General features: G+C 42.3%; 1 protein-coding gene across 1 annotated transcript in view; it reads left to right on the top strand.

The window, feature by feature from the left end:
• Window positions 1-25,835, top strand: part of CAB39 (calcium binding protein 39) — a 74,870-nt gene that overhangs the window by 41,183 nt on the left and 7,852 nt on the right. The window contains exons 3-6 of the mRNA XM_033112262.1: window positions 8,480-8,644; window positions 11,459-11,577; window positions 16,213-16,381; window positions 23,175-23,234. Of these exons, the coding sequence (XP_032968153.1) occupies window positions 8,480-8,644; window positions 11,459-11,577; window positions 16,213-16,381; window positions 23,175-23,234 (513 nt within the window). The remainder of the gene's footprint in view (window positions 1-8,479; window positions 8,645-11,458; window positions 11,578-16,212; window positions 16,382-23,174; window positions 23,235-25,835) is intronic.

Below are 25,835 nucleotides of genomic sequence, written 5' to 3'. Positions count from 1 at the left end.
GGAGACGACGCTTCTCAACCCGGAGCCTTGATTCTGAGATGCTCTGCCAAGCCCCAGACTCTGCTCTGTGACTCTGCACTGCTGGGTATCCCCAAACTCACACTGTGTATGGCTTCTTATTAGAGGCACACAGGGTAAACCACTTCTCCAAAGCAGCAAGGAAACAGCTAAGAACTTAAAATGTTGTGCCTCTCACCCAGACAGGTCCACAGTGAGCGAGTTGGTGAAGCATGACCCACATCCTTTTCCAGTCAAGTGAGCGGGCTTCTCAGGAGGGGTCTACTCCCTCACGTTTCTCTTCATGGCCATATATTTATAAAACAGTTGGCGACTGTTAGTCGTCACATGAAACATAATATGAGGCTCACTGACCACACAGATGTAGCACCTGTGTCTCGGAACACCGTGTCCAACTGACAGAATGTCCCGGACAGTTCAATCAGTTAACAAAATCATGAAGTCAGACCACGTGTAAATCCCTGTCTTAGACACTTGAGGGGGAGGATACCAAGAAGTATAAGCAAGCCCTTTGCAAAGCCCTTGAGTATATGTTATCCGGGGATGAGAGGTACAGATGGGAAGATATCCCACAGCATGGCCAGGGGCTGGAATGAGGTGACAGCTGCTGTGGCACCAGTGGACAGTCAAGGAGGTGAGGGCAGGTTCATGGACGGAGGGGCTGAGAGTGGAGAAGGAGTGTGAGCCTTCAAGCTTCCCAGGTCGCTTGAGGAGAGACAAAGACGTTCAGGGCGAGAGTGTGAGTAGATGACGGACCACAGAGAATTGGGAGAACCTTTGTTTGGAATTTGAGATCCTAGGAAATGGAGTGGATCTCAACAGTTGTCTGGCCCAGCAACCTTCCATGAGGCCACACAACTGGCAGAATTACACAGGGAGGACGTGAGGCCAGGCAGCCCCCTCCGTGTTTGGAGGCCCGGTCAGCAGCCCACGTACATAGTCATCAGCCTTGGAACTAAGGAGGGATGCCTCTTGTGAAGAAGCAGCAAAATAAGATCGATGAACTTTTTATTTTTTAAACTTATAAAATGGTTGCAAAAGAAGTACCCTTCACCCAGCTTCCCCAAATGTTAACATTTTACATAATCAGAGTAAAATGGTCAAAATTAGGAAACTGATATAATACTATTAACTAATCCACAGACCTTTTCCAAATTTCATCATCTGTCCAACTAATACCCTTTTTTTCTGGACCAGGATCTAGTCCAGAACCACACATTGTGTTTAGTTGTAACAGCTTCTTAGTCTCCTATAATCTGGAACAATTTCTCTGCCTTTGCCTTTCATACCCTTAACACTTTGCAGAAGTACCAGCCAGTAATAATATCTTAATTCGGGTTTGGCTAATGTTTCTTCATGATTCAATACAGGTGATGCCTTTTTGGCCAGAAAACATGGAAGTGAAACTGCTCTCTGCAACGTGTCCAGTCAGGAGGCACAGAGGTCTAGTCTCGTTACTGTTCACTTTGATCATTTCCAATGGCTAAGGGGGTGTCTCCATGGGAAAGCGCTGTTTTTCCTTTTGTCATTAGTAAGTCTCTTGGAGGAGTGGACATCTTTTTAAAAAGTCCCCTGAGTAATTCTGAGGTGTCTCAGGGTCGAGACAGGATGACAGAAATACATCAAAATGGAAGAAGTCGGGGATGTTTTTGTCAGAAAGTCTGATCTCGGTCTGGAAGAAGTGAAGGTAGGTGTTCAGTTACAGAGTCTCCTGAGGGAAGTGAAGCAGTTCTGAAATATGTGCTGCTAGGAGTTACAGGTTGGAAATCAATCCAGTTTGAAAGCATGTTTCTGACTGGATTCAAGGCAGTCGCACAGCATGAATTTTAGTGAACCAGCTGTGTCCAGGTTCCATCACTTTTCTCCAGTGCTTAGAACCTGGAAGCTGAAGTAGAGAAAGTTTTCAGTAAAGGACATTCAGCATTGTTTAGGGGAGTAGAGCTGTGGGCACCGGCAGCACTGAAACATGCAGTCTGAGCAGGACAGGTAACACGGCTGAGCCCAGTGGATTATTAGGTGACATGATGATCTCAGCAGCTTGAAAAGGCGACAGTGTTTGGAGGAGCTGAGTGTGAATAGCTGACTCAGTAGGTGTGAGGGACAGACAGAGAGGTGACAGATAAGGAAGATGTGGTCAGAGTGGCAGAGCACTTACATGCAGGCCAGCAATGGGGGACTGGGTGGGGTCACTCGGGTGACTGCCAGGGAAGGCCGTTTATTTGTTCTGTGTGTGGCATCCTCATGCCATTAATACTTGCTGCATTGCCTTTTCTGTTAAAATAGTTGACTTCTTAAGCTTTTCTGATCATCTTTTAGTAATATTTGGACTCGTTTCTTTTTTTAAAAAAAGTTTGTGTTTAATCAACTTGTAATTTTTCATGTAATGGCGAGCAAAAAATCACAGAAATTGTTGAAATATGCATAAACTTAGAAGTCATCAATTGAAATAGAAACCTAATCTCTCATTTGTCAGGACTGCTAATAATAAAGTTGACGAATTTTAGTTTTTCTTTTATCATGCTGCTGATTATCATAGGTAGATGGTAACTAACCATGGAAAGGCCCAGGTTGGAAATCTCTTGTCCCCAGTGCTATTGTCTATTTCTGAGTAGTTTGAGTCAGGCCTTTAATTGTTAAGATCCATTTCAGCCTTTAGCTTTTTATGCGGCACTAGTTTTCAAGGAGTAGTTGGTGGATCTATTTATGCATGTAGATATACACTTAGTTATTAGTTAGAAATAAATCTTAAAAATTTAGAGGGGAAGTCTTGTGGGGATGAAACAGAAGCAGAAATGAGAAGGTTAGTACAAGACAGTGAACACTTTGATCTATTTATCTCATTACCTTTATTATTTTACTCTTTTAAAAAGTAAAATGTAAAACGTTCAAACAAGTCTGAAATAGCAAGAGAAAAATGAAAGTATTCTTTTTACCCCTCCCCATAGGCCAACTACCCACTCAGTTTGGTGTGTATTCTTCCAGACTGGTTTCTTACAAGAACACAGGGAGGTTCCTTGCTCTCCACTGTAACTCTGTCAGGTAGATTCCCTTAACTGTCTTTTTGTTGTTGTTGTTGACAATGCTTTTATTTTTCATTTGTTATTGTTAGTTTCAGGTGCCCTTAACTTTCTGGACGAGATGTTGCGAGGTTCCTTCCCTCAGACCCCTGTAGCAGCATGACATTCTGGGGGATTCCTTGACTTTATGTGTTGCACATTTCCCTACACCCAGTTTTCATCTGGATTCTATGTCCCAGTAACAAGTATGTTGACATTCAGCCATTCATCAGCCATGTATGGAGTACCTGAAAGCACTGAGCTCCTTGTAGCATGCAGACGGAAACAAACGTTAATATAGGAATCACGAGGGAGAGAAGCATCGCACACAACTGGAGAAACACTGTGAAGAAGTACATGGTAGTAGTAGACTGTGTGATAGAATGTACCTCGAAAGGCTGCTCCGAGGAAGTGATCATTAGCTGAGCAATGAAGGAAGACTAGGTGTTGGCCAGGAAGTGGGGCAGGGTATGGGCACAAAGAACATTCCAAGCCCAGGAAACCAAATGTGCAAGGATTGTGAAAGGAGACCGTGTGACCAGAGCATTTGCATATAGCTAGTGCGGGGAGATTATAGTGCAGGGTAAGGTGAGAGGTGGTTAGACCATGTGTGCTTTTATGGGCCACATTAAGAGGGAATTTCCTGAGAGCTATCAGTAATTGAAGCATTCTAAGCAGAGGGAATGGCAATCATGTTTGTTATGAAAGCATTGTTCCAGTGATGTGGAGAAGGATTGTAGGGAATCACGGAAACGGTCAGTAGGCCCCTCAGCAGACCAGGTAGGAGTTTAGAAGACTGATTGGTGGTGACCGTGGGGCTGGGAGGGATAAATGGGTGGATTAGGGAGACTTGGTGATGAATTCGATGTTGGGGCAGGTGAGGACGCGGGAAGAGTGGAGGATGACTCCTAAGTTTCTGACGTGTAAGAGCATCAATACTAGTGTCATACCCTGAAATAGGGAACGAGGGAAGAATACCAGGCATTGGAGCAAGATCATTGGTTCTATTTTAGATGTGTTAGGCTTGAAGTACCTTGAGACGTCCAAGTGGAGACATTTCGAGTAGGCTGTAGAATGTACTAGAGAACTGGATTAGAGATAGGAATCTGAGGCATCTGCATTTAGGTGTTAATTAAAGCTGTGGGTGTGGGTGAGATCACTTAGGGAGAGATGACAGACGAGGGCCTGGTACCCTGCCTTGAGGAATTCCCAATATTTAAATGGCCTAGTCAGGAGGATGAGCCATAAAGATAGGAGGAGCAAACAGGGAAAAGGAAGGAAAGACTTAGGGTGGCGGCGGTGAGTCACAGCACAAGGGAGGAGCCGTTCTCAACGAGGGTATAATCAACAGCTGCACATGCTGCCAAGAGCTCACATGTAATGAAGACTGAACATTGTATTTAAGGGCAGGCCAGTCATTGGTGACGGGCTCAAAGCTGTAAAGTACTAGGTGTAGAAGCCACATAGATTGGGCTGCAGAGTGAACAGGAAAGAGATGTGGACTACAGCAAACCCAGGTCAATGTTTTAGAGGCTCAATGTGGTGGGCAGTAGCTCCAAATGGGTTATGGAGTCAAGGGAGAGTTTATTTGATTTTGTTAATGGAAGTCTTGGTCATATTTAAAACTGATGGGGAAAAGTATCTAGTGGGGGGGAGTTGACTATATTAAAAGGAGATGAGATAACAGACAGATGAGTCCCTGAGAAGGCCGGAGATGAGTGGAATCCAGAAGCAGGGAGGATTAACATGGGTCGATGAGTATATAATGGTTCTCAGATGAGGGAATTCCATTGGTGTTTCCTCCCCACCGGTAACTAGGCAACAGTGTCATCTTCTAAAAGGGACAAAGGGGGCGTTACCTGTGAATCCAGGCTGCCGTTCATCTCAGAAGTACCATAAGTAGCTTTCTATTTCCTTGCCTCTCAACTCTGTTTTTTTAGAAAGCTGTATTGAGACATAACTCACATATATAATTCATCCATTTAAAGTGTATAATTCAGTAGTTTTTAGTTTATTCACAGATAATGTGCAACCATAACCACAGTCAATTTTAGAACATTTCATCACCTCAAAAAGAAACCCCATATCCTTTAGCAATCACCACCACCCCACTTATTTATCTTTTGCTGTCAGAAATGAGCATAGAATATGGTCTGAACTCAGATTTTAAATCATACCACAATTTCAAAGAGGAGTCTAAACCGAAACATATGAAGAAGGATTGCTAAGAGCCTCGAACTTTGATTTAGCCAGAGAAGCAAAGGAGGCTGAGGCCTACTACTTAGGGTCACTAGTGTAAAAATCAACAGATAACACACTCGAAAAACCTACTAACTGCCAGATTCTTCCCTGTCAAAGAGAATCATCTTAAGAATGAAGATTAATAAAATGAAATTGAAAAAGCAACACATGTAATTAGATTTTAAGAGAACATTTCCTGTTGATAAATGATTTTATCTACTGGCCCAGAAAAAGTTCAGTTTGGGGTACTTAAAATTTGTATACGGGATGACAAACTGCTGTCAGAAATCTGGGGCATTAACAGAATAGAGTAGAAACAGTAGACTGGAAAAGGTAAAGATTCTGCTTAACATTGTTGCTGAATAAGGTTCATAATGGGATTATCAGGAGGATGAGTTAGAAGCACTTAGAAAAGAAAGTATAGAAATCAGCATAGGCTTAGTAAAAAGGTCATACCAAATTAACTTTATATCATTTTCTTATATTCAGGAAATATGGAAGAAATACTTTTATTTTATCAAAGTATTTAACAGAAATGTATGTCTAGTACTGCATTACTGGACACTGGAAGTATTTCAGGTAAAGCAGTGTGATCATGGGTAAGGAGCATCGGCAGTTGTAGAAGCACCATGGAACTAGACGGTTCTTAGGTACCATTAAATGCTTGTGTCTGTGAATCTGCTGAGTAGTCCCCCTCAAGGATATGTCTGTTCATAACTACTTCAGTTTATATAGCTTTTTGTAGCCCTTATGTTTTTCATATATCTTTAATACTCTAGTCTCCTTTGTTGGTTTATAGCTGTAACTCTTTTGTTTTTTTAGTGGTTCCTTTAGGACTTACGGTATATAATTTTAACTTATTGCAATCTATCGTCAAGAAATATTATTCTGCTTCATGTATGAGAGCCTTACAGCACTATCTTCCGTTACCCACCTTTGAGCCATTGTTGTCGCGTATCTTCCACATGTGTCAAAAACCCAGAATACATAGCTATTTATGCTTTAAACAGCCAATTATCTTTGAAAAACATTTTTAAAAATAATAGGAGGGAAATATTTTATATTTACTCACATTACTATCTCCAGCGCTCTTCATTCCTTTAGGTAGATGCAGATTTTTGTCTTGAATCATTTATTTTCTGCCTATAGGATTTCCTTAAATGTTTCCTGTAGCGCAGGTCTGCTGGTGACAGTCTTCCAGCTTTTCTGTGTCTCAACGACTCTTTATTCAGTTTCGTTTTTGAATGATTTTTTTCACTAGATACAGAATTCTAAGAAGACAGTTTTATTTTGTTTTGTTTCCGGAACTTGAATGATATTCCTCCACTGTCTTTTGACTTCATTTCTGTCAAGAAGTCTGTTGTCGTTCTTTGATTTTTTTTTTTTTTTTTTGTCTGTAATGTTTTTTCCCTCTGGTTGCTTGTAAAATTTTGTCTTCACTGAATTAAAGCAGTTTGACTTTTCCGTGCCTTGGTGTAGTTTTCTTCCTATTTCTTGTGCTTAGGATTGTTAAAAAACGTATTGGCTCCATGGGATTATAGTTTTCATCAAATTTGGTAATTTTTCAGCCATTATGCCTTTAGCTATTTTGTCTAGCCTTCCCCCTCATTTGGGGACTGCAGTTACACACATATTAGACTGCTTCCGGTCATCCTATAACTCACTGCCGTGCTCTCTTCCCCCCCTTTCTGTATTTCATGTTGGGTAGTTTTTATTGCTCTGTGTTTCATGTTTATTAACGATTTCTTCTGCAGTGTCTAATCTGCTCTTAATTCTATTTGGTGTAGTTTTTATTTCAGACATTGTAGTTTTATTTCTAAGTGTTTGATTTGGGTCCTTTTTAAAATGTCTTCCATTCCTTTTTTTTCTGAACATAATGACTATAGTTATAGTAACTGTTAATGTCCTTATTTATTCTACCATCTGTGTCACTTGCAGGGCTGTTTCCGTTAATTGGTTTTTCTCCTCATTATTGGTTGTGTTTTCCGGTTTTGATTCTTTTCAGGCTTAAGCTTTGTTGGGTAGAGCCAGAGCAGTTTAGTCTCGGGCTAATTTTGTATAACGACTGAGACAAAACCCTTTGAGTACTCTGCCTTATGCCCTGTGAATGTGAGGTTTTCCTCAGGCTGATGCTCAGCCTGTGAGCTCCATGGTGCTGTTTCCTGGCCTTGGCTACTCTCCTCACATGTGTTGAGCTGAAGTACTCAGCTGAAGAAGCCGGTGAATCGGGAGTTTGCAGATCCCTGACGCTCTCCTCAGTGTAGCTCTGTCCTCCTTGGTATCTGCCCTGAGGATTCCAGCCTCCCTGGCCTGTGCATAACCCCAGCTCTGCCAGCTCAGCTCAGCTCAGCTCACTGAGACCACCTCTCTTGCCTGGCCTCCCCTCGTTGTGGTGTGGCCTGGACATTCTCTGCAGGCAGTAAGCTAGGACAGGTGATCGGCTCACTTCAGTTGTTTGCCCTCTCTCAGGGACCACTGTCCTGGGCTGCCTCAAGTTCAAAGTTTAACATTCACTGTTTCCTGTATTTTCTCCTATTTTTCAGTCTTTTTTTTTCTTTTATGGGAAAAGGTAAATCTGGCCTGTTCTTCCATCTTAGCCAGAAGTGGAAGCTCTGGTGACGTTTTATTTATTGCTAACATTTTACCTTTGAATTCAAAGCCTTTTCCCGCTTCATTTTCTACTATCACTTCCTTATTCCCGTCACACCTTTTCTCAGTCAGACCTTCTGCGTCTCCCTCTCCATCTCCCTCACCCCTGGCACATGCCATTTCTTTCCCCTCAACCTCCTTTTCTCCATTTCTTGCTTGTCAGTGTCTCCATTCTCAGCGTCAGCTCAGGTGCCTCTTTCGTGTTCTTTCCCTCCCATGTGATGCTGAATTGAACCTTTTCTCCCTGTTCTGTTTCTACCGTAATATTGCTTTCAGTATTCAATGTACGTGTTGTGAATCTGCTGCTCTTCCCTCTTGAGCCTGTATGTCTGTCCGCACGTGTACACACACATGGTGTCGCTCCCGAGGGCAGGGATGGGGCTTGCCTACCTTCGTGCCTTGTACATGCTCGTAGGTCTGTGGGAATGTAATACAAAGAGAAAGTACTTAACAGATGGAGATGTGTTCTATATGTTTATTAAAATGAATTGTTTTTCTCCTCCCCCCAAAATCAGGCTACAGAAGAAGTTTCCAAAAATCTGGTTGCCATGAAAGAAATTCTCTATGGCACAAATGAGAAGGAGCCGCAGACAGAAGCAGTGGCACAGCTCGCTCAAGAACTATATAACAGTGGGCTCCTGAGCACCCTGGTAGCTGATTTACAGCTCATTGACTTTGAGGTAAGAAATCAGTTTCTTATTTTTCAAAAACAGTACCCTATTCATAGTGCTTTTCCAGGCGTTCTCTCCTTTGAAACATGTTAAGATTCTTGTCCAGCTCATGGCTTGGGGTTCCTGACCTGTAAGCAGACCTGGGCTACCTGCCTAATTAGCAGACCCAGAGCAGGAACTCAAGGGTGTGTCAGGTGTAGGCCAGGTTTTCTCCCCTTATTTCACTACATCATCTGTGAATTTTCTTAGGTATTCGTTATGCCCTTTCATTGAGGCTGTATTTAATAAACAGTTGCTGTTTTATATCATTCACTGGTCCTTGGCTCAAGGAATAAACAGTCTAAAGAAGACCATAGAATGTTAGAATTTCAGAGGTAGATGAGATCTTAGAGAATATCCAGTTACGCTTTTCGGTTTTTGGTTTTACTTGTTGGGAACTCATTACATCAGAGAGCATACGTGTTTTGCATGGCTTTTAAATGTTTAAATTAGGTTAACGTTTAAATAGCAGGAGATTTTATACACAATTTTGAGTTTCTGGCTTCTTTTGAAAGTTTGACTGGCAACATTAGGCCTTTACCCTACCTGGCCCGTCAGCTGGAGCAGAGTCACACCTACCCGTGACATAGGAGAGCCCCACGCGGGTATGCTGCAGACAGCGTAGCTGACTTTTCTGTCTCAAGGCCTGCTTTACCCATTTGCTTCTCCTGCCTGGCTCTGGTAGGCATTTGAGATTGTTGCCCAAGCTTATCCAGCCGGATCATGCCATGTTAGATATGTAGTGAATTTAACGGTGCGAATAGTGATCCTTTATGCCAGTCTGAATAAACTAGTCAGGGAAGTGTGTGTGTATGTGTGTGTGTGTGTGTGTGTGTGTATATATATATATATATGGCAATGAAGGGCTCTGGCATGGTCACAAGTCTTTGATTCTTCATCATGGGTGTGGCTCTGTTTTAAGCCCCAGTGTTTACCATCCAGAGTCATTGGATGTCTATGCAGGTGCTTGAAAAACCAGGGGAGAAAATGGCAGACATGTAGGCAGATTCAGTTTTGGAGAGTAATGGGAGGGTGTGGTTTATAGGTGACGCAAACGTAATAATGATAATAAAAGAATAAAAATTAATTTCTATCTTGTAGAACAAGTAGGACTATGATATTCCCATTTATATAGCCGATTTCATGTATTTTTTAAATGGTGTATCAATTTCAACAATTGTTATTTCCTCTGCAAAGTTGGGAATATACCGGTTCCGGTTCCTTCTCCTTTGTGTATCCGTCCCAGCCCCAACCTGGACACTGAGTTTAACATTCATTTGGGACTTTAGAGACAAAAGAAGTGTGTCCCCTTGAGACAGGTTCTTAGAGATTGGCTATTGCAACTCTCCTGACCTAGTGCAGACCCCAGGATGAGTTCTGTCATTTCACTCAGTCTCCTGCAGGCTTGTCAGCCCCTTAACCAGTGGCCGTTCTAAAACACCTCTCGGGGTCCAGTTCTGCATTTGTTAATTTCTTATGCAACTTTCCAATGATAAGGTTCACTGTATAGTACTAATGTCTGTCTATTTAGTTTAATCAAGTACAGTGGTCTGATTCTGACCTGAACTATTACATCATGTGATACTTCGCACTTTTGTTGTTAATCTATATAAAGTCTTTCCTAAGTGGACCTGGTTTAAAGCTCAGCTTCTTACAGAATTATTTTATTTATTTGTATTATACTAGCAGCACACAGTTTCTCCTTCCATCACTATAACAGGAACGTACTACAAGATGTGATCAAAAAATACGATGAATGTTTAAATTAAAAACAAAATTACAGTAAAGGACACATTGCCATTAATCCCCCTCAAAATACTCCCCTCTCTTCAAACACACTTATCCCATCATTCTTGCCACTTTCTGAAGCAATTCTGGAAGTCCTCTTTCGTGAGTGTCTTTACCAGTGTTGAAGAAACAACGTGCATAGAAAACGGCCTGAGAAATGGGCAAATGGTTTCATCCTCCATCATGACAATGCTCCGTGTCACACATCGCTTCTGATATGGCAATTTCTGTCAAATAAAAACGTTACAGTGTGTCGTCATCCCCCTAATTCACCGGATCTGTCACTGTGTGACTTCTGGCTCTTCCCCAAGTCAGAATGACCATGGAAGGAAAACGTTTTCAATGGATTCAGACCATCAAGGCAGCCATGACAGCGCAACTAAAGACACTCACAAAAGAGGACTTCCAGAACTGCTTCAGAAAGTGGCAAGAATGATGGGATGAGAGTGTTCAAAGCAAGGGGGTGTATTTTGAGGGGGATCAATGGCAATGTGTCTTTTACTGTAATAAATGTTTTTTTATTTAAACATTCATCATATTTTTTGATCACAGCCATATGTGTAGTGTTTATACAACACGAGCATCCTATTTGAGGCTGCTTGTTCCATTTGGTGGGAATCAGATCCCTGAACATAAGCATATAGCATTAACTAGTCTATTATAGCATATAAGCATATAGCATATAAGCATATAGCAAGGTTTGCTTTTCATATCTGAGTCAGCATGGTTCTGAGAGTTAGAAATAGTTGAAATTATATATAGTGATATTTCACTTTGTCAACACATTGCTCAGGTTAAAAATAGTATAGTATTAAAACTTAGAGTTTGAAGTTACAAAGAAATAAAGTAAGAAAATTTAATGTGTGAATGTTTTAAAGTCAGGTATTCAGTCATAATTACAAATATGCAATGCCTTGATTAAAGTTTATTTGGGAGGGTGGATGGGCTTTTTGATGTTTAGTCAGGTAAATATTTTAATGATTGTATTCCTAATAGGGCAAAAAAGATGTGGCTCAAATTTTCAACAATATTCTCAGAAGACAAATTGGTACAAGAACTCCTACTGTTGAATACATCTGCACCCAACAGAATATTTTGTTCATGTTATTGAAAGGGTATGTACAATGCAATAAAATTTATATTCTCAGTTGAAAAATAAAAAGGAAAGATGGTCTTGGGCAAAAACAGGATGGTGAATGTGGGAAAGCATTTTCTCTATGGTTTAGTCAGCTCATTTTTTGGTAGAGCTTGAGAGCACATTTTCCTCCTTAAAATTCAGCCTGTGAGCTCAATTGAATTTGAAAAAATGCTCATGGAAGTTTAAAGGTTGGTAAATCATGTACCTTTAAATTCTCAGAGTATACGTGACTGAAGAAAAAAAGTCTTCTGTGGTCTTATTTCTGTTCTCTAAGATTTAAAAGGTTTAACTGTATGAAGTGTCAGTTTAAACCATGCATTTAAAGACATCTTTGGATAGATATGCACACTGAAAGGCAGTAAAAGCGGCCTGGTAAATAGAGCTTGGATGCCGTACAGCTTAACTTTGGTCAGTCAACAGAGAACACGTTTATGAAGTAGTACCTGTGTGTGCACTTGCTTTTTACCTGTGTGTGCCCACTCACTAACCCACTTGATTTGGTAATTCATAGTGCATCCTCCTGGAATTACCACTGGACTAAGCAGGCATTTGTGTTTGGGTAGTTTGTCAGTTTCAAAACAAAACCAAAAAAGCCTAAAAACTTAAACTTCAAAACAAAACAAATCCTCTTCTCCCTCATTACTGAGCCTCCCTGATTGTCAAGGTAACCTCCTGTTGTTTCACACCACCAGAGTCGTTTGCCAGCTCTGGGTATGGTGTGCATCTGTTCGTCCCAGCATTGGTGGCGTTCTGTTAAATTGGCGGGCAGGCGTTTGGCATGGCTGTTGGCGTGAATCAGCTTGCTCTCCTTCCCCTAGCTTTAGAGCTTGCCTCACTCTGATTCATATCTCTGTGGTTTAACACTTCCCCCAAGTTCAAACTTGCTTAGTTTAGACAAAGCATGAATCAGTGCATGTGTTGGATGCCAGCATTCTAGTTCCCTTTTTCTATTTCTAACTCTCTGGTGTTGCTTCTTCATATGTCACCATACAGAACTTCTGGCATCTAATTTTGTTGTGTCGGCCCAGAGTTGTGTATATAAACATGTAGTGAGTAGTCTGAAATTTTGGTATTCCTAGAGCAGCTTCCAGATGCCTGTGTGTATTTTTAAAGCCAATATTTCCTTTTCCATAGAAAGCAATCATTATTAAAATACATAAATTAGCTATCTCTGCCTGCATTTTCACTTTAGAGTAGTCAAGGGTATGATAATATTGTTAAACATCATGTAAAGTACGAATTTTAAGACACAATTTAAAGAAAAAGTGTAAAACTCTCATCCAAGCTGGCCAGAGCAGAAACCTCAGCTAGAAAGGAGAGCAGAAGCCTCAGCAATGCACCTGGTATTGGGACCCATTAGCACCCGTCTCTCTACCCTTTCGGCCTTTACTGTAGAAAATATACATAGAACTGGAGGGAATGATACAAGCACCCCTTTCCTACGCATCACCCAGCTTCAACAGTTACTAATGTTGTGTCATTCTTATTTCATCTATTCCTTCCTCCTATTTTGTTCCTCACACATAACATCACTTCAGTATGCTTCCCTGGTAGGTAGGAGATACTTTTTTAAACACAGTCGCAATACCATTTACAAACCTAACATTACCTAATGTTGAATGTTCAGATTTCCTTGATTTTCGCAAAAAGTAAACTCATTTTTTAGTTAGTTTAAATCAACTTCCAAGCAAAGTCCACAAACTGAATTTGGCTGATATATGATTCTTCACTCTCTTTAATCGATAACAGTTCTGCACACACCCCCCCCTTTAAATATACCATTAATTTGTTGAAGCAACTGGGTCATTCATTTTGTGGAAAAATCACATATTTTGGATTTGCATCCCTTTGGTTTCATTTAACATATTCCTTTATCCTCTCCTCTTTTGAATTGGTGACCAGGTCATTATGAACCTGGTCATAAAACCGTTTTTGGTTTTTTAAAAATATATTTAATGTGTTTCAATCCATTACAGTCATTACGTCCAAGTTTTTCTGTCCAAAATGCTTCATCTTGGGCCATCGGACTCCTCTCCTTCAGGTTGGCTCCTGTGTCCTCTTAGCCAGACCCCAGTGGTTGTTGATAGCTTCTGTGCTTTTCTGGCACAAGATGTCCCTTGCTCATCTTGTACAGGTCCCCGCCTTGGACCTGTAAACAGCCATTTCTTCAAGGAGCCTTGTGCACTACCTTTTAAGATTTTTGTGCTTTGGTCAGTCAGTTAGTTTAGACTACTTTCACACAATGTGATTGTATGCTCAGGCTATAAGTACTTTGATGTTAAACATTTGGGGGAGTTATGTTGCCACTATTAGTTTGCATTTGAAAATAATCTTCTTGTTAGACTAATGCATCTGGAGGCAGTAATGCTTTTCCTCTGGCAATTTACATATTCGGTGCTCTGCACTCCAGTGCCAACAGGCTGTGCAGCACAACTGTTTGCCTTGTACTCACTGGGTTATGGCTCAATCGTGTAAGATAAGCTTGACAAACCTCCATCAAAACCTGCCCAACTTGTTGTACCACACTGTCTCACCCTAGTCTTTCTTTCTAGTCTCCTGCTTATTAAAGATCAGCGAAGATGAACTGTGTGATCAACCATTTTGTGAGCAGACATTTTAATCGCCTAGAGCCAGTCAGCAGTCCAGCTGCTGTGCCATAAGTGATACAAAGCAATGTAGTTTGGATCTGCTTGAGATCTACACTGAACCTATGTACAACAAAAGGATAAATACTACTCGTGTTATACAATTAGAACCATAGGACTACAGGAGATAAGACGTGGGTTTAGTCAATAAGGCAAGCACTGGTAAAAGAGATGGAACTGAAGGTTGAAGTTCCACATGGTTTAGAATTTGCATAGTCAGAAAAAAGAGAGTAGGTGCAGGGGCAGCAATGAGCATGACAATAAGGGGTAAGCAGAGTGCTTTATGGCGGGGTGGGAGGTGATGTGCCAGGAATAGATCTGATGAGGGGAAGCCCAGAAGTCTGCCTTTGATTAGCAAGAAGAAATCATCTTAAACTCCTGAGGTGGAAATGCTCTTAATATACGAATGTGTTGGGTAGGTTTGGTAAGACAGAGCTTGAGCAGAGGTGCTGGTTAGGGGCACTTGGATTTCTCGAGGTGGGAGATAGTGCAGCAGTGGGGAGGGATAAAAGGGAATAAAACTAAGATATTTCAGAGACACAATTAAAAAGGGCTAGTGACACTGAAGATGGGGAGATTGGAAGCCGATAAATAGGGTAAGGTTTAGTCCTGTGTTGTCCCGTGCAGCACCTACTAAGCACATGTCATCATTTAATTTTAAATTCATTTCAGTTGGGTAACATTTACAATTCAGTCCCTTAGTCATGTTGGCCAAACCGCAAGTGCCCAGCAGCGCCCTGTGGCGGGTAGCTACCGCAGTGGACAGCTCATTTCCATCATCACAGGAAGTTCTCTCAGGCTTGCTTTCAGACCCAGGTATCTGAAACAAAACAGTGACGCCAGCATGTGGAGATGAGGAAGCAGGGGACGGGGCCTGTTTTGTGGAGGGAAAGGAGACCTTGAACTGAAGTTGTCCAGACAACACCTAACTGTAGGTCAGATGGAGACCTGAGCAGCGGCAGCCAGGAGACGGGCTGGGCGTTCACTGGCAGGCCGGAGGCAATCATAGAACAGTCAGGGTTAGAAAGGAGATCTGGCAGAGCCTTTTCTTTGAGAGATGCAAAGATCGGAACTGTCAGGACTAAGCAGGAGAATCTGCATTAGGAGAGAAGACTGTTTTATTTGGCCAAGAGAGGGCTTTACTAGTAGGACGTGGGGAAATGGAATTGGATTGCAGGAGATTAGAGGAAACCGAGTGGGAAAGACGTTAAACCAGTGTGTGCAGCTTGAAAGGAAGTGCAGGAAGAGAGGTGTGATGGCGCGGAATGGCAGAGCCAGTCCGGAGGCTTGCTGCTCGTGAGAAGGGAAAAGGCTGCAGGGCTGAGAGGAAAACGAGGTTTTCTTCCTGAGATGCCCCGGCGAGACGAGAGGAGGGCTGCGTGTGGATGCAGCTCCCTGTGCCCACCGCCAGGCCTTAGGGCTGCCGTTGACTTTGTGACATCCTCAGGACCAGGCTTTCAACTCTACAGGGTTTACATGTTGTCAGGAGTCTTGAAAGTACTACTTTGAGTATTGAATTAAAATAATAAAGTATAAATGCTGTATATTTGACAGACCTATTTAGATACTGTGAATTTAGGAAACTATTTTGTTTCATATTGTTTTTTGACTCAGCTTTTGATTTTTCTGAAGTGTTGAGAGCACCCCCCATGTAAAACTAATCCCTATTTGGAGGTGTGACCCTAAATATTTCTCTTCAGATTTTTTAGCTTAATAATGAACTTTTATTCACACAGTCACTCTCATGGCTGTGATTTTTCTTTGGGTTGAAGCAGTCATCACCAACTAATGTGTGTGTACCATCTAGAGGAAATTCACCTGAGCACGTATTCTGTTTGAGAGATGCCATTTAGAACCTGCTCTGGTCACTTAGTTAGGATATATCTGAATCTTCATGTCCTAAAAATGTGAACTAATCAATGTTGGAGTTTTAAAAGAACAATCATGTTTGTTTTTTCTTCTTGCAGGTATGAATCTCCAGAAATAGCTCTAAATTGTGGAATAATGTTAAGAGAATGCATCAGACACGAACCACTTGCAAAAATCATTTTGTGGTCAGAACAGTTTTATGATTTCTTCAGATATGTCGAAATGTCAACATTTGACATAGCTTCAGATGCATTTGCCACATTCAAGGTAACATATACAAAAACTATAGAATTCTAAATATACTTGCAAGTCAGATTAACAGGTGTGCTGTTTTTCCTAAATCTCTAGCTTCCTAGTCTATACACGGCTGCCCCCTAGCGGGAAGAGAGAAGATATGTTTTTATATGTGTATGTGTGACAGGTATACACAAGAGACACAGCTTTAAAAGGGTGAAAAGATAGACTATAGAGTGTCTAAAAGACAAAAGTACACTTTTCTGTTAATTGCCCGCCAAGTACAGCATATCAACACAGTGCATCTAACGACCAGGGTTTTCTCCTGTGTTGAGCACACTGCAGTAGTTTCTCTTGTTAATACCAGATGAAGTAGTTGGCTTCTGTTCAGGGCCATGACTTTGGAAAATATATGTCTTTAAACACTAGAACCACATTCATGACAGATTTCCACACTGTGGATGGGCCCAAGGGAACAGTGGGCTCACCTCTCCCATCTCATGCATGTGCCAGAGCTGCTTTAGTAAAGGGGCGTACCGTTCAAATTATTCTGTAGCCCCCTCCCCATCTACCTTAGCTGCCTGTTGTATATTTGTGCAAATTCAGTGCACACATGATAGGTACCACTGTACAACATGCACATTTTTGTTTGGAGTTATAAGGTTCTGTGCTGTTTGAGGTGTACAAATAAAGCAGTTATCTTTATTAGTGGTTGTCATGATGAGAGCAAGCCTTTCTATGTTACATTCCGTTATATAAAATGTCTGACCGTATAAGTGAATATTGAGAACTGCTATTTTAATACAATCAGAATTTAGTACACTAACCTGCAGACTGCTTTGCTCAGGAACCATGAACACTGTCACAGTGAGAAGTGGCCATTTTTCTTGTAAGGGTCAGTTTTAGGATTATAAAGAGCCCCTGGGATGAGCACAGGCCTTGGTCTCTGAGTGAAATATGTCCCTCAGAGTGAATGAGCACCCTTAAAATGGGACAAAAGCCTGGCGACCTGGCCATTAGACCTTCTCATTGAATGAGAATAAATAACAGTGTGAGAGGTGCTGGGATTTATTTTCCTGAAACCATGGAGGAGGAGGTCAGAAACCTTAGGTAAGACCTCAGATGTATATATGTCAGTATGCAAAGGGAATAAAATGAGGTGACAGCATAGCGTGGTAAATATGCTGACTTGGGACAGGACTCATGACTGGCTGTTAAGGGAGCGTGTACCCCATTCAGAAGCAGCAGACCCGTTATGAAGGGAGGTGTAGTAGCACCACGTGTCCAGAAAAGGAGATACTCCTGTGTGGAGAGCAAGCCATGAGCCTGAGAGAGGCAGCTCTCTGGGAGCAGAGGGCTGAGGAGAGAGGAGAGAGGAGCAGCAGTGGTGTGGGAGACGCGCCAAGACCTGACCAGTGGAGGGCATGGATGCCAGGCCCCCGACACAGAGGGCAAAACTGGCCAAGAGGAGAGAGACATGTACTGAGTGTATGCCCGAAATGTGATTCGCAGTATCTGACAAAGTCTTGACTGGCCTTGTTGGTAATTTCACCTCAGTTAGGGTTGCTTCTTTGAATTACACTCTCACCACGGTGATGGAATCACTGAGGGTAAGGCACCCCTGTCAGGTCATGGTAGCCACAGACGGAAAGATTGGGCAGAGCTGGCGGAAACTTTAAAAAGCAACGTAGATTCAAAGAATGAGCTCTAGAGGAGAGAGCACTGAGAAGCTGGCTCGTTTTCTGTACATCAGCTGCTACTGATTACATGGAAAGGGGAGAGCTAATTGAAGAGAGCTCTGCAAGAAACAAAATGGAGGCGAGGCCCAAACCAAGACGATATATTTGACAGTGGCATAGACCTGTCACCAGACCCAAGCTACCTCCCCCCACCCCTCCCTAAAAGAAACTCCAAGAGAGTCAGCGCAGGGAGAAAGACCAGCAGATAGTCTCAGCCACTCACCAGACATGCCGACGCGGGAAGAACTGCCCCTCTCCACGTGCTGGTGTCCTCTTTGCAGAGAATATTTTGTAATGGAAAGGGAGAACAGATCCATGGTTCAAGCTCACCTTTGAGAATGTGACCAGAGCTACTTCCCCAGGAAACGCACTGCACACACAGACTTCCAGACTAATGCGGCTCCTCCAGAACTGGATGTAAAGCTCCTGGACCAGGGCTGAGTCTTAAAAGGAAATTAAAGCGAGCTGGTCTAACTGTGTCCAAGATGTGTAGGTCGAATGAGTGGGCACCGAGATAGCTAAATCAGCAGCCAAGTATTTGTCAGTGATTTTTTTTTTTTTAGGGAATTTGTAGGTTGGGAGAGGCATAAGGCGGCCAACAAGTATATTTCCAATTTTCCAGAGTAAAAGAAGGTAGATTCCCCAGAGAGGCTGGTGGAGCTTGGCGCTCGATGTTAGACCTGTGTAAGGTTCTAGAAAGTATCACTAAAGAGATGATTTCTGAGCATTTTGGAAAGGAAACCATGTACCCCGAGCCAGCATGGATTCACTAAGAGTAAGTTCAGTCATACTAACTTCACAGATGCCAGTAGATCAAGGGTGTGGCTGCCTGGGTTCAAGTCCCAGCTCTGCTGTTGACTTAACCTCAGTCTCTTCATCTGCTAAAATGTATGTAATAATACTAGTATGTCAGGTTACTATATCCCACACAGTATGTATGTTGTAAACAGTAGCTATTAGGATTCCTTTAGGACACTGAGGCTATCTAGATGTCGAGTAATGGTACAGACCTATTTTCATGGAAACAATAAAAAGATAAGGAACTAGATGGAGTTTCAGTGTCGTGATTCACAACTAACTGAATGTCATATCCATAAGGTGCTGGAAACAGATCTCCACTGGGCGTTATCTCCACTCAGCCAGGCTGAGCACTGTTAATGACTTACGTGAAAGCATACTTAATCAGATGTGTAGGTGATAGCCATGAGGGAAAAATAGAAAATAGCAGTGATCCTAAAATGAGGCTTCTACATGATCCTAAAATGAGGTTTCAGAAAGACAAGGGAGGCCAGAATGTAACAGAATGAAAGTAATACAGATAACTAAGGTCTCCCACTGAAGGACCCAACCGTATAAATATGGGACAGAGGAATAAAGTGTGATAACAATAGTTAATACTAATGTAACAATTACTGAATGTAATAATCACTAACATGTAGGGAACTTCTTATACTCAAAAAGCGCCATGAAGGAGGTATTGTTATCTCCTTTACAGATAAGGACACTGAAGCCTAGAAATGTTGAGTGAAGTCAGACAATAAATGGAGAAGCCAGAATTTGAATCCTGGCAGCCTGACTACAGAGCCCGTTTTGAGTAACAAAATTCTGAATACGTCCTGTAAGATTAAACAGTCTGATGGTGCTGCCCCAAAGCTACAGGTGACCACACAGTGTGTGACTTAAAGAGCACTTGATGGTCTGAGCCCACTATAAGCTTCCCAGGTAACACCACATAAATGTGTTCCATTCCAGGTGCTACCCTTTAAGAGGCAATAGACAAATAGATGACTTTCAGAAGACAGTAGATGGTGAGGGGGACTCAGAACCTGTCATTCGAGGAGTGGTTAAAGGAACGGACATATGTAGCCTGGAGAAGAGAAGACTCGGTAGGGACTTGCCATGAGAGCACTACTTGTATTTGAAGGGCGGTCCTCTAGAAAATGGATTAAACCTGTCTGTTGGCTCTGACAGCTTCTGGAATTTGCCTGGGCATAGGCTTTGATACTAGCACAGGAAAAACCCTTTCTAACTCTGAGAGCTCCAAAGCTGTGTGCAGTTAGAAGAACTGAGTTTCTTGTCCTTGGACATACTCAAGAACCAAGTAGGAAATTGGACTAAAAGACTTGCCATGAAAATAAGCCCCCTGGCTCAGCAGCGTGTCTTCGGGATTCCAGGGCTCTTTTATCAGATAACTCACATAACTTTTAGGAATCTTTTTTTAAATTCAACCCACCCTAAAAGTTGGCTGCTCAATCTGCTGGACTTGGATGATCCCTGACCTTTCTCCAAGTTACACCAGGGACTGGGATGTACTGGAATATAGACAGGTGGAAAATGAGAAATCCTGCTCTTCTCCCCTGCGGGCCGACCTGGGGACTTTCCTGGGCTGTACCACATGCACCCTATAAACTGCAGGTGCTGACCAGACATTGACTGCACAACCTTGTCCCTTCGTGTTCTGTTCTGTCGCTCTCTGTACCGATACCCTGGTCGGAGCTGTGCAAAGCCCTGGGCTCTGGTCCCTACCATAAGGGTCCTTCTCATCTCTGAGCAGAGACACTGCCTAAGCCCCAGCTTTTCCCAGCTTAGTATCAGCCTTTTTTCTCAGTGCTGGCTGTCAGCAGTTGCTCTTTTCCTATTAATGTTTTACTCTCCCTTCCATGCCCTTGTGTGGCCCTTCCTATCGTGATGCAAGGGCCCCACTCCTACTCTGGCAGTCTCACAGCACCCCTTTTCTCTCTCCCATCCCAAGACCATTGAGATCTGATTCCTTGATTGGCAGTGGTTTCCTGAGTTGCCTGGTCTCTTTAAACTAGGTAACAAGTAGACTCTCCCCTAGATGGGGAGATGTTCCAGGTCCCCATTTTCACGTGTAGCCCAACTGTAAGCCTCCTGCTCCTACCTGCGGTATATCCCTCAGAGTGAATAGTCCCCTTACTCAAACTTGCAGTAAAAATCTGTTGCACAATATTTTTAGGTCTTTTGCTTTTTACAGCAATACTTTCTACTTACCTGTTTCTAAGAACCCAACCCCAACTGAGAGCCATTGTCTCTCAGACCCCCGCCTTGGCCTTCTCTTCAGCAGATTACGACAGAGCAGTGAGCACTGGACTCCTTTCTCAGTACCTCCTCATACTGGCCTCCAGAATGATGTAGCCACAAAAAAGTAGGGATGATACTCACTCTTGCGTGGATCCTGACTCATTAATCCCTTCACTTGCTTGTTTGTGTGTTCGCTCAGTGCTTTCTACAAGGCTGAGTGCCTGCCCTGTGGGCACCATACAGACAGACCCCTGCCCTGAAGCTCCCACACAGGGGAGACCACCACCAACAGAGCATGTTAGAGCAGGGAAGTGCTCTTCAACAAGACGCCCTGCACGTTCCCGTGTTCCTCTGCCTTACATCTGACCCCGTGACGTACTGAGCTAATAGCAGCTCTCCTGCCCCCGCCATCTCCTTCCCCATGTGAGAATAGGCACCTCGTAGCACTTCTCACCAGACCTTTGAGGTACTCAGCATAAACTCCTGGTTTCCAGGGTTGCCCGTTCGATCCCCAGGGGTCTTTCCTGGGCATACACTCATACCCTATCCAGCAGTTTAAACACCTATAAATCTTTGGGGTGGAATTAGAAGCCTTCTTAAAACTATACTTTGAACATTGCCTAATGTGATGTTTTCCCAAACATATTCCCTGATTTTGTTGTTTCATTCATTTATTTATTAAATATTAAGCTCTTACTATGTGCTAGGCCTGCATAGGTGCTGGGGATCCAAAGATGAGTAAAAATGGATATGACCCTTGTATTTGTAGAATTTACAGTCTACCATGAGAGAGAGACATTAATTGAATAACCCCACAGCTGGTGACCAGTCCTGAAGGGTTCCCTGTGGGAGTGATGCTCGAGTTGAGGTCAGGAGGTAGTAGGTACCTAGAGAGGGGAAAGCTGTGCGACGAAGGCCTTTCAGTGAAGGGTGCTAACAGGCGACAAAAGAGCTACCTGCAGAATGTCCTGTGACCTGATGGATCCCACGAGGGAACCAGAGCTGTAGTGCTTTCCATGTTCGCTTGTCCGTGGGACATTTCTTAGAGCATTTCCCGGACCAGTATGGCACTTGGACATACTGTAGGAAACACTAGTTACCTGGGTAACTCAAATACAAACAGCAAAGAAAACAAGGAAACTTGGTTCAGAGAAAGGGGATGATTGGCACTAACCCCTGCGGTGGGCAGCTCTGAAGGAACTATATTCATTAATTTACCAAATACTGACTGACCATTCCTGCTGTCACATGTTCCCATTCTCTTTCCCACCTGGTGAGACCAAGCCTCGTCCATTGCTGACTTCCAGGTCCTAGAACGCAGGGACCACATCTTTTTACTTTGTGAACCCAGCACCTACAACTTTACCTGGCACATAGTAGATATTTTCTGAATAAATGATTTAGAGTTGTTTCCAGGGAAATCCATAGGGTGAGGTATAAGCTCTAGTTCATAGTAATGCAGAATTAGACTCGAGGTCACACTAATTTTTGATTCTACGTATCTGCAGCATTATTCTCCTTACTTAGGAGCTAATATTTATAACATGATAGGGCTTTTAAAGAACATCTTATGGCTGCCAAAGATTACCTTAGATAAGAAACTGAATGTAATTGAATTTAGGAGGAAGAAAATGGAACCTCTAGTACTTTTCCTAATTAAAGAAATTTCCTCTTTCTACACCAGGAGCAGTATTCTATATTTTATCACAACTGTGTACTTTTATTTCACTTCAATTCTTCATTCCCTTTGTTTAAGTATATATTTCCATTGCCTTGTATGTTTGATTTTGAAATTTTTTCTTGTAAGAGCTATAGACATGTCATTAATCATAATCATTAAAATCACAATTTCAAATTACTGATCTCATTTACTCTTATGTAAAGACAAACATTTTCAATCTAATTTATGCTCAAATGTTTTTAAGTATGGTAATGTTTAACAACAGTTTTTATTAGGTAAAATGGCGTGGAATGTTATAGGATTCTCTTTTCTAAAAGAACTTGAATGCAGAACAGCATTTTAAAAATATTTTTTCTTTTTCTAGGATTTACTTACAAGACATAAATTGCTCAGTGCAGAATTTTTGGAACAGCATTACGATAGAGTAAGTATATGAAATACTATTTTAAAATAGCAAATTATAAGTTTTATTACCAGAAATGAAAGTTTCAATTAGCTTTTGTACCAGAATAATTATTTTGCATATTTTCAGTGTTCATTTCTTTAATGAAGTGAGGTATAGAGTGTTATTTGGTCAGAAACAGACTTTTGTCTTTTTGATTGACACACTGCCCTTTGTATCTTTCTTGCTTTAGAAGAGGGAAATAAAGCACTTTGGTGCTCAGTGATAATAGACAGTTGAGATAAAAGGAAAATAATTATATCTGACTTCTTGATTCTCCCTTTCCATCAGTGGCTCACATTCATGCTGCTTACAAACGAAAAGGGAGGTGACAGCTGACAGAGTGAGACAAATGGTAGCCTAGAGGAGGCAGGATGTGGTTCTGCCCCTGCTCTGCTAACTCCTTTTCACCACCAAGGCCGTTACCGCTGGGGAACTCAGAAGTCCGTCCCTGTTTGTAAAATGGAGGACGTTGGACTAACCCCGCAGTGAGGTCCCTTCCAGCTCGAGTCCATGTCAGATTTCCTGGTAATAGAGCCCCCGAGAGGTTGTACACAATTCTGAGTGCTCTGATAACCTCCCTGCCCTTGCCCGTCACAAAAGCCTCCGGGCCACAGTGTCACATGTCCTCCACCAGGTGCCAGCGCTGCTCTCTTTACCACAGGCGCGTCCCTGCCATACAAGTTGAACTTCCACATTGTCCGAGATCTCGTAGGTGCTATTAGAGAAGTTATGATGATCACTATCCACTGAAAAGTCCTATTCCTTCCCATAAGATTTGGCTTAGGTTTTCATTCTTCCACTAGTCATTTGAAATTTTGAAATCCTAAGTGTGGTTAATATCATTCTTCATTTAGCTCTTCAACTAAATTATAAGATTCTTATAAAATTTACAAAAATCTTATAAAATCAAAACCTATGCTTTCCAATTCTTTTGTGTTCGTTTTTCCCCTGTCTTTCCCTTCCAGTAACATCATAGCACAATGCACAGTACATAGTCCTTCATAACTCACCTTATAAATCACTTAAATATTGCTGGTCAATTGTGTTTATTTCTGCCTGTGTGTATTTGGATATGGGTGTGTTTCTTTTTGTATATGTGTTGGTTTAAAATGGCGGCATGGTCATCCCCAGACCTTGGCAGCTGCCTGCCTTCACCCTTTGTGCCTTCAGGACCTGCAGCCCCAAAAGGAGGCTCTCATAGTACCTGCCTCCTCGGTTGTTGTGGAGGTGACATAAGAAGGTGTCTGTCAAGTGCGTAACATGCTGGAGCACAGGAAGCATTTAATACACATTAGCTATATTATTTTTATTACCACCTGGTCTCAGAGATTTTTTTCAGCATACCCATATCTTAAAGCCAACCAAAGATACATACTAAAGCAGTCTCTAAGAAATTTACTACAGGCAGTGGCATCTGTTTAGTTTTGCAGTAAAAGATTTTCCTACATGTTATTAATGGATGGCATCGGTTAACAGGGCTTTTGAAAAATCCAGGCGAGGCAACTGACAGAAATGTATGCAGTACAGTCAGATCTGAGGGAGGGAGAAGGAAGGTTGGGAGATGGGGGTCATTTAAATTAAGCCAGAGGTGAGGTTATTACACCAAATGCATGCTCTAAATCCCAGACACCTCGATGCTGAGCTTTCTAGTAACCAAAGCCAGAGGGAAACAAAATCAATTAAAGGATCACAGTCTCTGTAAAGCACGATAGATGCCTGTTGCTCAAAAGAAACAGCCTTTTCTTGCACTGGGACCTGAAACAAATTTCTCCCCTTGGCATTCCCAGAGGGGTATTAAATGACAGTGCCATGTAGTGGACACAGCCCTCGCGATGGCTCTGCAGGGAATAAGATGCTAAACTCTTTACATCTGCGGCTCCCTGAGAGCAGGTCTTTGAGGAGCCCAAACAGTTCCCGTCTGTCCGAATCCTGGGACGGAACATAACACTTCTGGTGGGATATCCACTTCTGGGCTATATCCGCACTCTTTAGGCAGTTCTCATGAGAAGAATTCCCTACAACTAAGAATTGCGTAGCAGAAAATCTTAACTTGCATTTTCTGTCAGGAACTTGAGGTGTCTGTACTTGTGTTACTATTATAACTGAAAGGTCGATCCGGTTGTTTCGACGGTTGGTTTGATGATCACTTAGGAGAAGGTGGGGTTAACAGCGTTTTCTCACCTGCCTGCATAGTAAGTAGATGGCTATCCTCTTCCTAGGCTTGAGCTAAGGAAACGATGCACAGGCAGTTCTGGGTTAGTTTTAAGCCAAGAGTCAGAAAACCTTTTCTGCAAAGGGCTAGATAGTAAATATTGGAGGCTTCCTGGGCCATGTGGTCTCTGTCAGCTCTCCTGTCTGATGCACTGCAAAGCCAGCCATAAACAATATGTGAACGAATTTGTTTACAATACACGAGTGAGCATGGCTATGCTCCAATAAAACTTTATTTGTAAAAACAGGCAGTAAACTGGGTTTGACCCAGGAGCCATAGCTTGCTAACCCCTCCTCTAAATCACAGATCAATGGCTGCTGAAGACCTAGCATAAAGCACAGGCACATACCCTGTTTCCCCGAAAGTAA

This window comes from Rhinolophus ferrumequinum, chromosome 8 (assembly GCF_004115265.2).
Source record: "Rhinolophus ferrumequinum isolate MPI-CBG mRhiFer1 chromosome 8, mRhiFer1_v1.p, whole genome shotgun sequence".
NCBI lineage: Eukaryota > Metazoa > Chordata > Mammalia > Chiroptera > Rhinolophidae > Rhinolophus > Rhinolophus ferrumequinum.
This window is presented reverse-complemented; position numbering and strand designations above follow the sequence as displayed.